The sequence below is a fragment of the Castor canadensis genome, chromosome 15, assembly GCF_047511655.1.
Source record: "Castor canadensis chromosome 15, mCasCan1.hap1v2, whole genome shotgun sequence".
Taxonomy (NCBI): Eukaryota; Metazoa; Chordata; class Mammalia; order Rodentia; family Castoridae; genus Castor; species Castor canadensis.
Window position 1 is genome coordinate 29,061,402 of NC_133400.1, and position 15,262 is coordinate 29,076,663.

At 38.6% G+C, this 15,262-nt stretch overlaps 1 protein-coding gene across 1 annotated transcript in view; it reads left to right on the plus strand.

Annotated features, from left to right (window-relative positions):
- The window catches only part of Amfr (autocrine motility factor receptor), a 43,993-nt gene that overhangs the window by 17,649 nt on the left and 11,082 nt on the right, over nucleotides 1-15,262 (plus strand). The window contains exons 7-10 of the mRNA XM_020185588.2: nucleotides 4,579-4,712; nucleotides 5,445-5,555; nucleotides 9,517-9,707; nucleotides 12,507-12,610. Of these exons, the coding sequence (XP_020041177.1) occupies nucleotides 4,579-4,712; nucleotides 5,445-5,555; nucleotides 9,517-9,707; nucleotides 12,507-12,610 (540 nt within the window). The remainder of the gene's footprint in view (nucleotides 1-4,578; nucleotides 4,713-5,444; nucleotides 5,556-9,516; nucleotides 9,708-12,506; nucleotides 12,611-15,262) is intronic.

Consider the following 15,262-nt stretch of genomic DNA (forward strand, 5'->3'; position numbering starts at 1 on the left):
ATGTGCTCATAGTCCAATCCCCTTGTTGTGTTTCCCCTTGATCTAACGTCCACATATGAGGGAGAACATACGATTTTTGGTCTTTTGGGCCAGGCTAACCTCACTCAGAATGATGTTCTCCAATTCCATCCATTTACCAGCGACTGATAACATTTCGTTCTTCTTCATGGCTGCATAAAATCCCATTGTGTATAGATACCACATTTTCTTAATCCATTCGTCAGTGGTGGGGCATCTTGGCTGTTTCCATAACTTGGCTATTGTGAATAGTGCCGCAATAAACATGGGTGCCCAGGTGCCTCTGGAGTAACCTGTGTCACAGTCTTTTGGGTATAGCCCCAAGAGTGGTATTGCTGGATCAAATGGTAGATCGATGTCTAGCTTTTTAAGTAGCCTCCAAATTTTTTTCCAGAGTGGTTGTACTAGTCTACATTCCCACCAACAGTGTAAGAGGGTTCCTTTTTCCCCGCATCCTCGCCAACACCTGTTGTTGGTGGTGTTGCTGATGATGGCTATTCTAACAGAGGTGAGGTGGAATCTTAGTGTGGTTTTAATTTGCATTTCCTTTATTGCTAGAGATGGTGAGCATTTTTTCATGTGCTTTCTGGCCATTTGAATTTCTTCTTTTGAGAAAGTTCTGTTTAGTTCAGTTGCCCATTTCTTTATTGGTTCATTAGTTTTGGGAGAATTTAGTTTTTTAAGTTCCCTATATATTCTGGTTATCAGTCCTTTGTCTGATGTATAGTTGGCAAATATTTTCTCCCACTCTGTGGGTGTTCTCTTCAGTTTAGAGACCATTTCTTTTGATGAACAGAAGCTTTTTAGCTTTATGAGGTCTCATTTATCTATGCTATCTCTTAGTTGCTGTGCTGCTGGGGTTTCATTGAGAAAGTTCTTACCTATACCTACTAACTCCAGAGTATTTCCTACTCTTTCCTGTATCAACGTAAGAGTTTGGGGTCTGATATTAAGATCCTTGATCCATTTTGAGTTAATCTTGGTGTAGGGTGTTATACATGGATCTAGTTTCAGTTTTTTGCAGACTGTTAACCAGTTTTCCCAGCAGTTTTTGTTGAAGAGGCTGCTATTTCTCCATCGTATATTTTTAGCTCCTTTGTCAAAGATAAGTTGCTTATAGTTGTGTGGCTTCATATCTGGGTCCTGTGTTCTGTTCCACTGGTCTTCATGTCTGTTTTTGTGCCAGTACCATGCTGTCTTTATTGTTATTGCTTTGTAATATAGTTTGAAGTCAGGTATTGTGATACCTCCTGCATTGTTCTTTTGACTGAGTATTGCCTTGGCTATTTGTGGCCTCTTGTGTTTCCATATAAATTTAACAGTAGATTTTTCAATCTCTTTAATGAATGTCATTGGAATTTTGATGGGAATTGCATTATCACCTTCATTTTGTGTGTTAGAAATTATAGAGTAAATCTGCTTCATTGGTGAGCTCTCTTAATGATGAGAGTCAGCACAGTTGATGGGCACTTTATTTACATTATAAACCCAACAAAATAGGATTTAAAAGTTACAGGCTTACAGGGGCTCAAGTGGTAGAGCATCTGCCTAGGAAGTATGAGGGCCTGAGTTCAACCCCAAGTAATGACAAAAAAACCAAAACAAGACCAATTTACTGGATTACAAATACCCAAGGCAACTACAAGCAAAAAAAGAGCAATACTGGAGATATCCCAGTATCTAATTTCAAATTATACTACAGAGCCATAGTAACAAAGACAGCATGGTACTGGCACAAAAATAGACCCCTAGCCCAATGGAAGTGAAGAGGATCAAGAAATAACCCACATAGTTACAGCCATCTGATTCTTGGCAAAGGTGGCAAAAAAATATGCTGTACAAAAGACTGCCTATTTAACAAATAATGCTAGGAAAACTGGATATCTACATGTTGGAGACTGAAATTAGATCCCCGTTTATCATCCTATACAAAAAATCAATTCAAAGTGGATCAAGGACCTTAACATTAACACATGAAACCAAACTGTTAGAGGAAAAGATAGAGAAAACATTTCAAGATGTACACATAGGCAGTGGCTTTCTAAGTAGGACTCTTGAATAGCTCAGGAAATAACAGCAAGGATCGACAAATGGGATTGTATAAAATTAAATAGCTTCTTTACAGCAAAGGAAACAATTACCAGAGTGAAGAGACAGCCTATAGAATAGGAGAAAACCTTTGTCAGCTATTTATCTGACAAGGGATTAATATCCAGAATATATAAAAACTCAAAAAATTAAACATCAAAAGAGCAAATAATTCAGTCAATAAATGGACAAATGAACACACAGTTCTCAAAAGAAGTACAAATGGCTAATAATTACATGAAAAAAATATTGAGTATCTTTAGTCATCGGGGAAATGCAAATCAAAATGACACTGAGATTCCATCATACTTGGTCAGAATGGCTGTCATCAAGAAAATCAACAACAAATACCGGAGAGGATGCAAAGAAAAACAATCTTTACACATGGATGGTGGGAATGTACATTAGTGCAGCCACTGTGGAAATCAGCATGGATGTTCCTTAAAAACTAAAACTAGAACTGCTGTGTGATGCCTCTATACCACTACTGGGTATTTACCCAGAGGAATCAAAGGCAGGATGCAGTAGAGATACCTGCACACCCATGCTTATTGTTGGGTATTGTAAACAGTCAAGCTATGAAAGCAGCCTAGGTGCCTGTCGATAGATGAGTGGATAGAGAAAATGTGGTATATATATGCAACAGAAGATTATTCAGCCATAAAAAGGAATGAACTTACATCATTTGCAGGAAAATGGATGGAACTGATGAACATCGAGTTAAGTGAAATAAGAAATACATATATCACGTTTTCTCTCCTGTGTAGAATCTAAATTAAAAAGAAAAAAGACATGAAAGTAGAAGGGACACTATTTGGGAGGAGGAAGTGGGGACCAGCAGGAGGAGGTAGGGGGCATGAGAGGGTATTGGGCCATTTTCGTATACATACATATATATGAAAATGCCATAATGAGCCCATTATTTTATATAATACAAGCTAAAAACAATAAAAAGGAAAAAATTACTGGGTTAGACATAGCACATTTCTAAGTCTACTTTTTGAAAATATGCTTTTAAAGTAAAGCCTGTAATTCTTTGTTTGGAAGGGTTTACTGGAGTTTGAACTCAAAACCTCACAATTGCTGCTAGGCAGGTACTTTATCACTTGAGCCATTCTGCTAGCCCTTTTTGCATTGGTTATTTTTGAGTTAGGATCTTGCTTTTTGCCCTGAACTACGGTCCTCCTATTTGTGCTTCCCTATATATCTGGGATGACAGAAGCATGCCACTGTGTCCAGCCATTGGTTGAAATGGAATTTTGGAAACTCCTCCCTTATCCCCCATCCTTGAACAACCATCCTCTAAGTATCTAAGATTACAGGCTTGAGCCACTGCACCTGGCCAATTGTTTTTTTTGAGTCCCTTCCTCTTAAGAAAGGGGGAAACAAATGTCCAGAGGTAACTGTTAACATTTTGTTGCATTTCAGTGCTCTCTTTTGGCTCGTTTTTTGGTGGTACTCAGGATCAAACTTGGGCATGGTAGGCAAGTACTCTACAACTGAGTTGCATTTCCAGCCCTTAAGTTCTTCCTTAATATATTCAAGTGCATATATTCATAGATTGATACATAGTTTTGACATACAATTTTGGTTATTTTTGCAATGCTGGGGATCAAACTCGGGACTTCAAACACAACAGGCAAGTGCTCTATTACTGAGTTATATCCCCAGAAAGGTGGGGATTTTTTTTTTTTGTAACAGGATCTTACTATGTAGCCCAGCCTGGCCTTGAACTCAGTCCTCCTGCCTCTGCCTTCTGAGTGCTGGGATTACAGACTCCAGTTTCAAGTAATGTATAATGACCGTTCTCCTATGTTAACAGTTCTTCTAAACCATTTTAATACTTTAAGGATATAAAAATTTCATCATATAGATATACCATGATTTTATTAGCCAAACCCCACAATGGCCTATTTAGATTATATTCAGTTGTTTGCTAGTTTACAACTTTACATAATTTTTTTAAATTGCATGTTAGTTTCTTAAAGGTAGTTAAAGTTTGCTCTTTTTTATTTAGCAACTATTATATTCCTAAGTAATTGACATTCAAAACTTACAGATAGAAGTATAATATTAATATATAATTGTGTATTATAATAAATATAATTTGTGACTGACTATATGTTGCATTATTTGAATTTACAACCTATTTCCTCCTCTGCTGGGCATCTTGTTCATTTCCATATTTTCTTTTTTTATACAATTGTGTATCTGGGCATCTTTTTGCATAAAGCTTTTAAGTTTCTGACTAGTTGCTCAGGAGAGGTTTTTGGTGATGGGATGTTGTACTGAAGAGCATGTGCTTTGTTTGGGGTAATGAAATAAATACACACATTCACTTTCTGGAAGGTTGTTCCATTTCCCCTTTGCCAATCACAAAGGGCTTCTGTTGCATACTGCACCTTCGTCACTAGCAAGTTCACTTTCATTTTTATTGTGAAATAAAAATTATTCTTTTTCTCTCTGTTTAAGTTATTTGGCAATATCTGGTTATCCATGGCCAGTCTGGTCATCTTTATGCAGCTGCGTTACCTGTTCCATGAGGTACAACGTCGAATTCGCCGGCACAAGAACTATCTGCGTGTGGTCGGGAACATGGAAGCCAGGTAAGTGAGTATAAATTGATGTTGCCCAAGGTTACTCATTTTAGTTCTTCAATAATGACTGTATCAGAATGTGCATTTGTAAACTGTGAGCTGGATGGTAAAGAGTGTAGCTCTAGAGTTTGACTGCCCCATTGTGAATCCCATTTATTTGATACATGGTTTGGGGCAATTTATTAACTTTCTATGCCCTAGCTAATTCATCTGTAAAAAACTAAGAGAGTCCTTCTTCCTAGAACTGTGGGGAGGGATCCTTGAGATATTAGGTTCTTCTCCTTATCTCATGTTATCATCATCATTGTTAAATGCAAGGTCCCTGGGCTTCTGCCCTCACTTTGTGAAGGTGGGTCTAGTCTCAGTTACTCTTCACATGTGTGTTTGCATGCATGCTCATTGAAGAAGGCACTCACTAGCCAACCTAAGGCTAAATCAAGCCTTTCAGGTGTAAGTTAGTGGGTATCCTTTTGGTCTTGGGGATAGCTTGGATCACTGGATCTTATTCCTCTCATTAAACCAGAAATGTTCCCTGAAGTCATCATGAACAGGAGCCATTATTATGACAGTTGGTTTTTGTGCATAAGTTTCTCATTTGGTCTTTGAAGGGTTATGAAAATTCTTCAGATTCTTGATCAGAATTTCTTTCTAATTGTGCCATTACAAAAGTGAAGTATATAAAGTGGTGTACATATATATGTGTGTGTCTAAATCTGACAGGTCCTGTTTTGTGTTTTACAGGTTTGCGGTTGCAACTCCAGAGGAGCTGGCTGTCAATAATGATGACTGTGCAATCTGCTGGGACTCCATGCAGGCTGCAAGGAAGCTGCCCTGCGGACATCTTTTCCACAAGTAGGAACTGTATGAAGGGCCCTGTGGGGCTGGGGTTCGGATTGGAGCATGCAGGTGCTCTTTTCTCCTGGTTTTGACCCTGATCCCCCAGAGGAGTAGGGATGTTACTTAGACTGGCCATGTTGCTGATGCTAGCTCCCCATCCTGTCTTTTCTTTTCCCCTAGCCTTTTCCCTATGTCCCCAGGATTGTTCTTCACCCACATTTACTATCTTAATTTCTGGGTGTGACTCCATTTAAGATCTGAGGTATAACAAACATGCTTGTAAGATTTCAGAGAAAGGGTTCAGGGGAATCCTGTTTTCAAACAGTTTATTACCTAACTGGGGAGAGAGAATATATATTTTTGCATTTTTCACATACCCAAAAGCAGCATAAAGACATACCACAGTGACATGGGCTGTGATAGGACAAGACCAGGGCCACTAAAGTGCAAAACTGTGACTGTAGCAAGGACGGCAGCTAGGATTTTCTGTAAACCTATGAGATCTAAATAGATCTCTTATGTATTTTCAGAGATCTCATTGGGGCTTGCTCTGTTTAACCTAAGTCATGCTGTGTATGGATTTGATGTTTTGCTATTGATAGAACTTGAGGTTATTTTTTTGGCCCTTTGTATTTGTGGTCAGTTTTGGATATTGAGAACCTTTTGATCGTTACATCTTTAATCTTCCTTTCCTTATGTTCTCAAATAGTTTTTGTTCTCCTTTTTAATATTAGAAGGGCTTTGGAGCTGCAGTATTTCACCCAACAAATGTAGCTACAGACTTTCTTATATGCTAGGTCCTGAAGCTTGCAGTGTAATGGAGGAGACAAACATGAATTAACTGGGCACATGTAGAATAAGTATAAATTGACTTAAGTGCAACCACCACTTTTCTCTGGTTTCACAACTTTTCTTCATCCCAGAATAACACCCATACTCACTGAGTAATCACTTCTGTTCTTCCCCCTGCTCCTGGCAATCACTAATCTGCTTTCTTTTTCTATAGATTTGTCTACTCTGGACATTTCATACAAAAGGAATCATGTAATATGTAACCTTTTGTAACTGACTTTTTTCACTTAGCATAATGTTTTTGAGGTCATCCAAGTTGTAGCATATAGCCATGCTTCATTCTTTTTTATTTCTAAGTTTAAATAATTTTATAATAACTAAACAATTTCCATTGATGGATATTTGGTTTCTCTCCACCTTTTGGGCATTCAGAAGCAATACTGCTATGAACATTTGGGAACAAGTGTCTGTTTGAGTATCTATTTTTAATTGTCTTCTGTATATACCTGGGAGTAGAATTCCTGGATCATACTATAATTCTATGTTTAATTTTTTTTTCCTTTTCTTGGTGCTGGGGATGGAGCCTAGGGACTCATACTGGTCAGGCAAGCACTCTCTCTGAGTTATAACTTCAGCTCCTATGTTTAACTTCTTGAAGAGCCAACACTGTTTTCTACAGCAGCTACACCAATACATGTTTTTGCCAGCAATGTATAGGGTTCCAGTTTTTTCATATTCTCACCAATACTTGTTATTTTTCTTATTATAGAAATTCCAATGGTTGTGAAGTGATATCTTATTGTGATGGTTTTTTTTGTCATTTTTAAGTGTAATTTTTGTGGTAAAATATCCATAAGATAAATGTAACATTTCAACCATTTTTAAGTTCAGTGGTATTAAGTACATTCACTTTGCTGGACAGACCCTTACCACCATCTATCTGGAGAACCTTCTTATCTTTCCAAACTGAAACTATGTACCCACCAGACAATAAGATCTTATTCTGCTCTCCCCCAGCTCTTGTCAGTCCTGGTTCTGTTTTCTGTCTCTCCCAAGTTGACCACTGTAGGTACCTCTGTTCACTTTAGGTTTATTTTGCTCTTTTTCTGGTTCCATAGGTATGAAGTTAGGTTGTTGATTTGAGAACTTTCTTCTTTTTAAGCATTTTTAGGTATGAATTTGCCTTTGAGTATTGCTTTCTCTATCTTTTTATTTATTTATTTATTTATTTGTTTATTTATTTTTTTCCATTTTTCTTCTATTATTCATATGTGCATACAAGGCTTGGTTCATTTCTCCCCCCTGCCCCCACCCCCTCCCTTACCACCCACTCCGCCCCCTCCCCCCACCCCCAATACCCGGCAGAAACTATTTTGCCCTTATTTCTAATTTTGTTGTAGAGAGAGTATAAGCTATAATAGGAAGGAACAAGGGTTTTTGCTGGTTGAGATAAGGATAGTTATACAGGACATTGACTCACATTGATTTCCTGTGCGTGGGTGTTACCTTCTAGGTTAATTCTTTTTTTTTTTTTTTTTTTTTGGTATGTTCTGTTTTTGTTTTTATTTGTCTCAAAAGAATTTTCTTATTTTCTGAGTGATTTCTTCTTTGATCCAATGGTTACTTAAAATTAAGGTTTAAATTTAAGACACTTTCCTACCTTCTGTGGAGTGTGGTAAGTCATTGTTTGGACATCCTCTTTGTTTGCTTCCCTTTGAAGAGTGGAAATAGGATGGCATGATGATAAGGCAAATTCACGTAGATTTGTGATAAAGCCAAATGCTTAGTTTCCAGCAGATAATAACTACATCATTTGTTGCTACAAGAGGTATATTTGCAAGATTTCATAGTTCAGGCAGTATTTCATTACATTCAAGTGTCATACATAGAAAGAGGAGAAAAACCTTTTCAGTAGAATATTATTACAGTTATAAACAGAAATACTTTTTTCTCTGAGAGTCATCATATTATGGTGAGGTTCTCCTTTGTAATTTTGTGCACATAGACACTGATTTTTTTTTTTTTTTGTGGTGCTGGGGCTTGAACTCGGGCCTACACCTTGAGCCACTCCACCAGCCCTTTCTTTGTGATGGGTTTTTTCAAGATAGGGTCTCAGGAACTATTTGCCCAGGCTGGCTTGGAACCTCAGTTCTCCTGATCGTTGCCTCCTGAGCAGCTAGGTTTATAGGGTGAGCCACTGGCACCTGACTAGTCACAGATATTTTTAAGAATGCGACATACAGATCATTTTTATTCAGTGCCTCATTGAGCTCTTAGAAAAAGATAATGAATTCTCATGAAAGGGGAAGGGACCTTAGAGATCACTTTATTCAACCTTCATATTTTTCACTGGAGAGGACTAGTCCAGAGAGGGTGAAATATTTTCTAGGATCATAGCACTAGTGTTGGCTGAGCTGGGGCCAGATTTGTGTTTCCTACTTCATATTTTAGTATCTTTCACTTTAATGGGTACTGCAAGTGCTTATTGAGTATTTACTATCATTAGGCCATTATCACCTCTTGAGAGAGGACAGAAGAAGCTTTCAAGTTTCTTGGAAAGCAGAATGCAAAGAGAAGAGGGTGGAGTTGGTGAATGTACAGAAGTAGTTAGAAATGAACAAGTGAGGAGAAAAGTAAGGACCCAAAAGGCTTGATGAAAAGTGGGTGGGTGATCTTAGCACATCAGATCCCAGAGAAGTGAGTGCAAAGGAGGGTGGTGTTAGTAAGATCTCTGAAGTCATGATTTTGAAGACAAAGCCAAGGTTATGACCACATTGATGAGTAGCCAAAGCAAAGATCACTGGAGTAAAGGACTCAAGGATGGAAGAGACCAGGATGATGGATGATATGGATTATGAAATAACCAAATAGTGTTGGAAAGGAAGGTGACTAGCAATGTGATGAAGTCTTAGTGAGGTGGGGTCATGACCAGGAGCTTGTTAGATGACTGTGTATGGTAAAGAGTCAATGTTCATGGCAGGATGTGCTAGAAGCATGCTAGAGTAAAGTAGGGCAGAGAGGTCATGTCTCCAAATGTTTCTCAACGTTTAAATCTCCCTAGTGGTAAATAGAAATACAATTGGAACACCTGTGATACACTCAGAGTACTTCTGGTGAATTCTCCCAAACTAAGCTAAGAAACAAGTAAGCATATTTGCATATCTTTCTTTGGACCTTTTGGTAGCTCCTGCCTTCGTTCCTGGCTAGAACAAGATACCTCCTGTCCAACATGCAGAATGTCTCTTAATATTGCCGATAATAATCGTGCCAGGGAAGACCATCAAGGAGAGAATTTGGATGAGAATTTAGTTCCTGTAGCAGCTGCTGAAGGCAGACCTCGCTTAAACCAGCATAATCACTTCTTCCACTTTGATGGTGAGTTGTTTTCAACCTACAAAATTACACTTTTCCACAGTTTTCTCCCCTCAGGTGAGGCTGTTTGGATTATACATTGTCCTATACAGACAAGTTTAATATATTTCAATTTAATTAATTAATTTATAGTTTTTGAGACAGGGTCTCACCATATGTAATCCAGGCTGGTCTTGAACTTACAGCTCCTGCCTCATTCTCCTGAGTGCTAGGATTACTGATTTGCACCACCACTCCTGACTTACATTTCAGTTTTAATTGAAAGTGTTCAGGATGGATGGATGGATAGGTAAAGCTGAGAGGTTATTTCGCACTAGGCATTTTGCTAGATTCTGTGCCAATAGGAGTTGGGTGTTGGGTGGGGAGGTAGAGGTAGGGAAACTGAATCAACCATGTCTTGAGAAGCACACTTAGCTTGCTAGTTAACCTTTGCTAAGGTTAAGAACTGATTACACAGTGGAGAATTTAAGCCTGTTGTGAAAAGTCACTGGGTAGCCTTTCAAAGGAATATCAGAGGCAGAACTGGAGCTGGAACCCTGATGCTTTGTCCATAAAATGTGAATATTCTGTCTCCCAGTGAGGCAGACTAGACCTAGGGAAAGTTCGGGACTCTTACAACAACATATGATTTAATATTTATTTCAGGTTAAACATTCTTCTTTTTGTAGGCCTTCTTTTCAATTGCAAGTGTGTATAGGTTATTCACACCCTGACAAGGGGACCGCTCAAACCAACCCCACCTCAGCCCAGGAACCACCCATGTCCCTACCTACTCAGTGATTATTGGTGATTGGGAATCACCTTCCCATAGGTTAGCTTAGGTTTTAAAAGCCCCTGGAAAGAGAAAGCCTCTTTCTTTGCTTCCGGCTCCCACCTGGCCCACCGTGGTCTTTTGTAACTCCCCTGCTTAATCTTTAATAAACACCATTACCTCCCTTACTACAGCCACATGGCCTTCCTGGATGCGTCCAAGGGGGATGCAGAGAATTTGGAAATCTGATCAGAGACTGCACCAGTCTAGAGCACCAGCAGTTTTTTGTTTTGTTTTGTTTTTAATTTTTATTGTTTTATTATTCATATGTGCATACAATGCTTGGGTCATTTCTCCCCCCTGCCCCCACCCCCTCCCTTACCACCCACTCTGCCCCCTCCCTCTCCCCCCCCTCAATACCCAGCAGAAACTATTTTGCCCTTATTTCTAATTTTGTTGTAGAGAGAGTATAAGCAATAATAGGAAGGAACAAGGGTTTTTGCTGGTTGAGATAAGGATAGCTATATAGGGCATTGACTCACATTGATTTCCTGTGCATGGGTGTTACCTTCTAGGTTAATTCTTTTTGATCTAACCTTTTCTCTAGTTCCTGGTCCCCTTCTCCTATTGGCCTTAGTTGCTTTTAAGGTATCTGCTTTAGTTGAGCACCAGCAGTTTTGAAGACTTGTAAACAAACCATACTTAAACTGCTAAAGACTGGGAACTGTTTCAGGCTGATTTATCATCTTTCCTTGACTCAACATACATCAAGCTGTTGTTGAGTTCCATCAGTCCCAGTACCACTGTATCCTGTGAATTCCTATTTCTAATTGACTGTCAAACAGGTGTGCCTGGAATTTTGTTAGAAGGGGTGCTGTTCAGATCTCTGATACGAATTGGAGTATGTGGGAGCGGTAGCATGTTGGTGAATCCTGAGAGGCCCAAGGGGAGCAGAGAGGAGACTGAGAGGAGTAGATTAGACAGGGCTGTTTGGCCAGCAGAGCTGGGTGCTGGAGGGACTGGTTTGGTGGCTGTTAGCAGGGTCTTTACTATGTGAAACTTCTGAAATAGACTTGAATTAGATCTTGGGGATGGATTTTGGCTATGTAAGCCATTATTCTATGAATTTTTATTATTAAAAATTTAGTCATATAAGCCAGGCACCGGTGGCTAATGCTTACAATCCTCGCTACTCAGGAGGCAAAATCAGGAGGATCATGGTTCAGAGCCAGCCCAGGGAAATAGTTCATGAGACCCTATCTTGAAAAACCCTTCACAAAAGAAAGGGCTCGTGGAGTGGCTCAAGGTGAAGGCCCTGAGTTCAAACCCTAGTACCGTTAAAAAAAAAAAAATTTTAGTCATATAAAGTCACCTTTATTTGTCCCTAAAATACATTTTATTTAACAAGACCTTTTATATTCCAGCCTCAGTGCTTCTTTGTAAAGGAATGAAACAGCACCCTTGAGTATATGGCTTGATATTAAATTGTTTTATAGACAATATATGATGGCTCAAAATCTCGGATTCCTTTCCTTAGGGAATAACAGAAACAGCAGCCTTCAAGGTGCCATCAGTACATGAGCCTGTGTTGTAGAACTCTTTGAGAAGAATTTTGAATCAGAAAACCAATGTCACATTTTTAAATCAGATTATTAAGGAAGAAATACTTCATGAAAGTAATTGTGAAAATGATGCAGGAAAGCAGGAAAGGCTAGTGGTGTCTGCCTGGCTTCACATCCGAGCCATCATTATTAAACTGTGTGATCTTGCATGCATTGCCTAACTTCTAAGTGCTTTGGGGACCAAGGACTGAGACTGGGACTAGGTTCAGATCTTTGGGAAGGATAAAATGAGAAGAATGAGAGGTCCATGTGGATTTTAGTGAGAACTAAATGAACTATTCTGTGTGAAACACTTAGCACAAAAGGCCTGACATAAAGTAAGCCTTTTATTGAATATCAGCTGTTGCTGTATGGCCTACTAGAGTAGTTGACAAGAGGGGGCAGGGATCCAGGGCTCTAACACTTGGGCTGAACTGTGGTTTGTTTCAGGGTCCCGGATTGCGAGCTGGCTGCCAAGTTTTTCAGTTGAAGTGATGCACACTACCAACATTCTTGGCATTACACAGGCAAGCAACTCCCAGCTTAATGCAATGGTAAGGACTGTTAACTTCTTTAAGAAGAGAATATTAAAAAAAAAAAAAAGAAGAAAAGTTCTGAAACATGCATGCACTATATATGACCTTGTTGGTCTTACTCTGCTCTGGTGGGATAGCAAGATTCTCAGGGACTTTATTTACCGTTATTCTTTAGGATGCCTTAAGTTTATATTTATTCATATTTAATTTTTTTGTGTGTCTATATGGTGTAGAGGATTGAATCCAGGCCTTATGCATGCAAAGCATGTGTCTATCACTGACTACACCCACAAACCCTTATGTTTCAAAATTTGAAACTAGTTTGGAACTTGGCTTTCATTTTATTTCTGTGGCAGATAATCTAATCTTTAATGAACACTACTAGGTTCACTTGATTGTGATCTATGCCTACATTAAGACACTACTTGACTTTAGCCAAGATATTTTGGGGGACTTATTAACAAGAGTGAACAATATGCATTTTATTAACAGTTGTATAAGGTGTACCATACGTGTTTTTTGTCCCTGTACCCTAAAATAAATTTGTGCGCACATGCCTTGAGATATTGAGACATGATGTTGGCTCAAGGAGATTATTCAACTGCTTCATATTTCTTTGTGTTTTTCCAAAGTCATGTATTTTTATTTTGCAATGATGGAGAAATCTAGTTTTCTTTGTTATAACACATGTGGGATTATTAAAATGCAAACCACCTTAGTCCTGCTTGGATTAAGGCTTCCAATTGACTTGGATAATCCCCGCCAATACTTCAGAAGGTCATCAGTTCATTTGTTCATTAATCAGTTGTGATTTTTTTTTTTTTTTTTGCCATTACCAGGATTGAACTCAGGACCCTGTGCTTGCAAGGCAGGCTCTCTACCAGTGGCTGCAGCCCTGTTTTGCTTAGTTATTTTTCAGGTAGAGTCTTGCTTTTTGCTGGGAGCTGGCCTCAGACCACCAAGACTTCCATACATACCTGCACATCCTCAGTTTATTGATTGAGATGGGGGGGTCTTGCTAACTTTTTGCCTGGGTTGGCCTTGAACTCCTGATCTCGTCCTCCTAAGGGATTGGGATTACAGGCATGAGCCACTGTGCCTGACTAGTGAACATGATTTCGTTTTCTCTTCTTTCTTGGAGAGAAAATATCCTTTCTCTTATCAGTTATTCTTTTTTTTAGTGATTGCCATAGAGTTTATAGTGCACATTTAAAGATAATCCAAGTCCATTTTCAAATAATATTGTACACTTCACAGGTAGTGTGAGTAGTTATGATAATGAGCAATCCTAATTCCTCCCTTCCTTCTCACCACTACTATTATTAATTTTAACCTGTATATGAGCATATGTATTGATGCGTAAGCATATATAGCTGAATACATTGTAGCTGTTATCTTTTTTTAATTTGTGCTTTTTTCTTCTTTTTTATGTTTTTCTTTTTTGCTATTATTTTGAACAAATTGTTATCAGATCAACTAAGAATAAGAAAAATTAAAGTTTTTATTTTACCTTTAATTATTTCTTCTTTTTTTTTTTTGTCAGTACAGAGGTTTGAACTCAGGGCTCACACTGGCTAAGCAGGTGCTTTACCACTTGAGCCACACTCTAAACCCTACTATTTCTTCTTTGATGCCTTTACTTTCTTTTTTTTTCATTTTTCTTTTATTATTCATATGTGCATACAAGGCTTGGTTCATTTCTCCCCCCCTGCCCCCACCCCCTCCCTTACCACCCACTCCGCCCCCTCCCTCTCCCCCCCCCAATACGCAGCAGAAACTATTTTCCCCTTATTTCTAATTTTGTTGTAGAGAGAGTATAAGCAATAATAGGAAGGAACAAGGGTTTCTGCTGGTTGAGATAAGGATAGCTATACAGGGCATTGACTCACATTGATTTCCTGTGCGTGGGTGTTACCTTCTAGGTTAATTCTTTTGATCTAACCTTTTCTCTAGTACCTGTTCCCCTTTTCCTATTGGCCTCAGTTGCTTTAAGGTATCTGCTTTAGTTTCTCTGCGTTAAGGGATGCCTTTACTTTCTTAATGTAGGCTGAGTTTCTGACCCATATGAGTTAAGAACTTTTAACATTCCTTGCAAGGTAAATCTACTAGCAATACGTCTCTAAATTTTGTGTGAGAAAGTTCTGTTTCTCCTTCACTTTTAAATAATAATTTCGAAAGGTACAGAATTATAGGTTGTTGTGGGGGTTTTTTCTTTGTTATTTCTTTCAGTGAAACCTTAACTATTTCACTTCATTCTTTTTCTTGTGTGGTTTCTGAGAAGAAGTTGGATTGCAGTTCTTACCTTTCTTCTTCTCTAAGTAAGCTATATATATATTTTTTAAAGTTTTCTTTATCTTCTATTTTCTGTGGTATGCAAATGCCATGCCTAAGTATTGGATTTAGAGTATTTTTTCCTGCTTGGTGTTCTCTGAGCTTTCTGGATCTGTGGGTTTTTTTGTCTGACATTAATTTGGAGGAAGTTCTCAGTCATTACTCTTTCAAATACTTTTCCTTCTCCTTTTCCCTTTATCTTCTGATGTTGCCATTCTGCATGTTTATAAACCCTTGTAGTTGCCCCTCAGTCCTCTATTATGCTCAGTCTCCATTATCTGGTTTTTGGTTTTCAGTTTCTGTCAATATATCCTCAACCTAGAGATTCTTCCTTCAGCT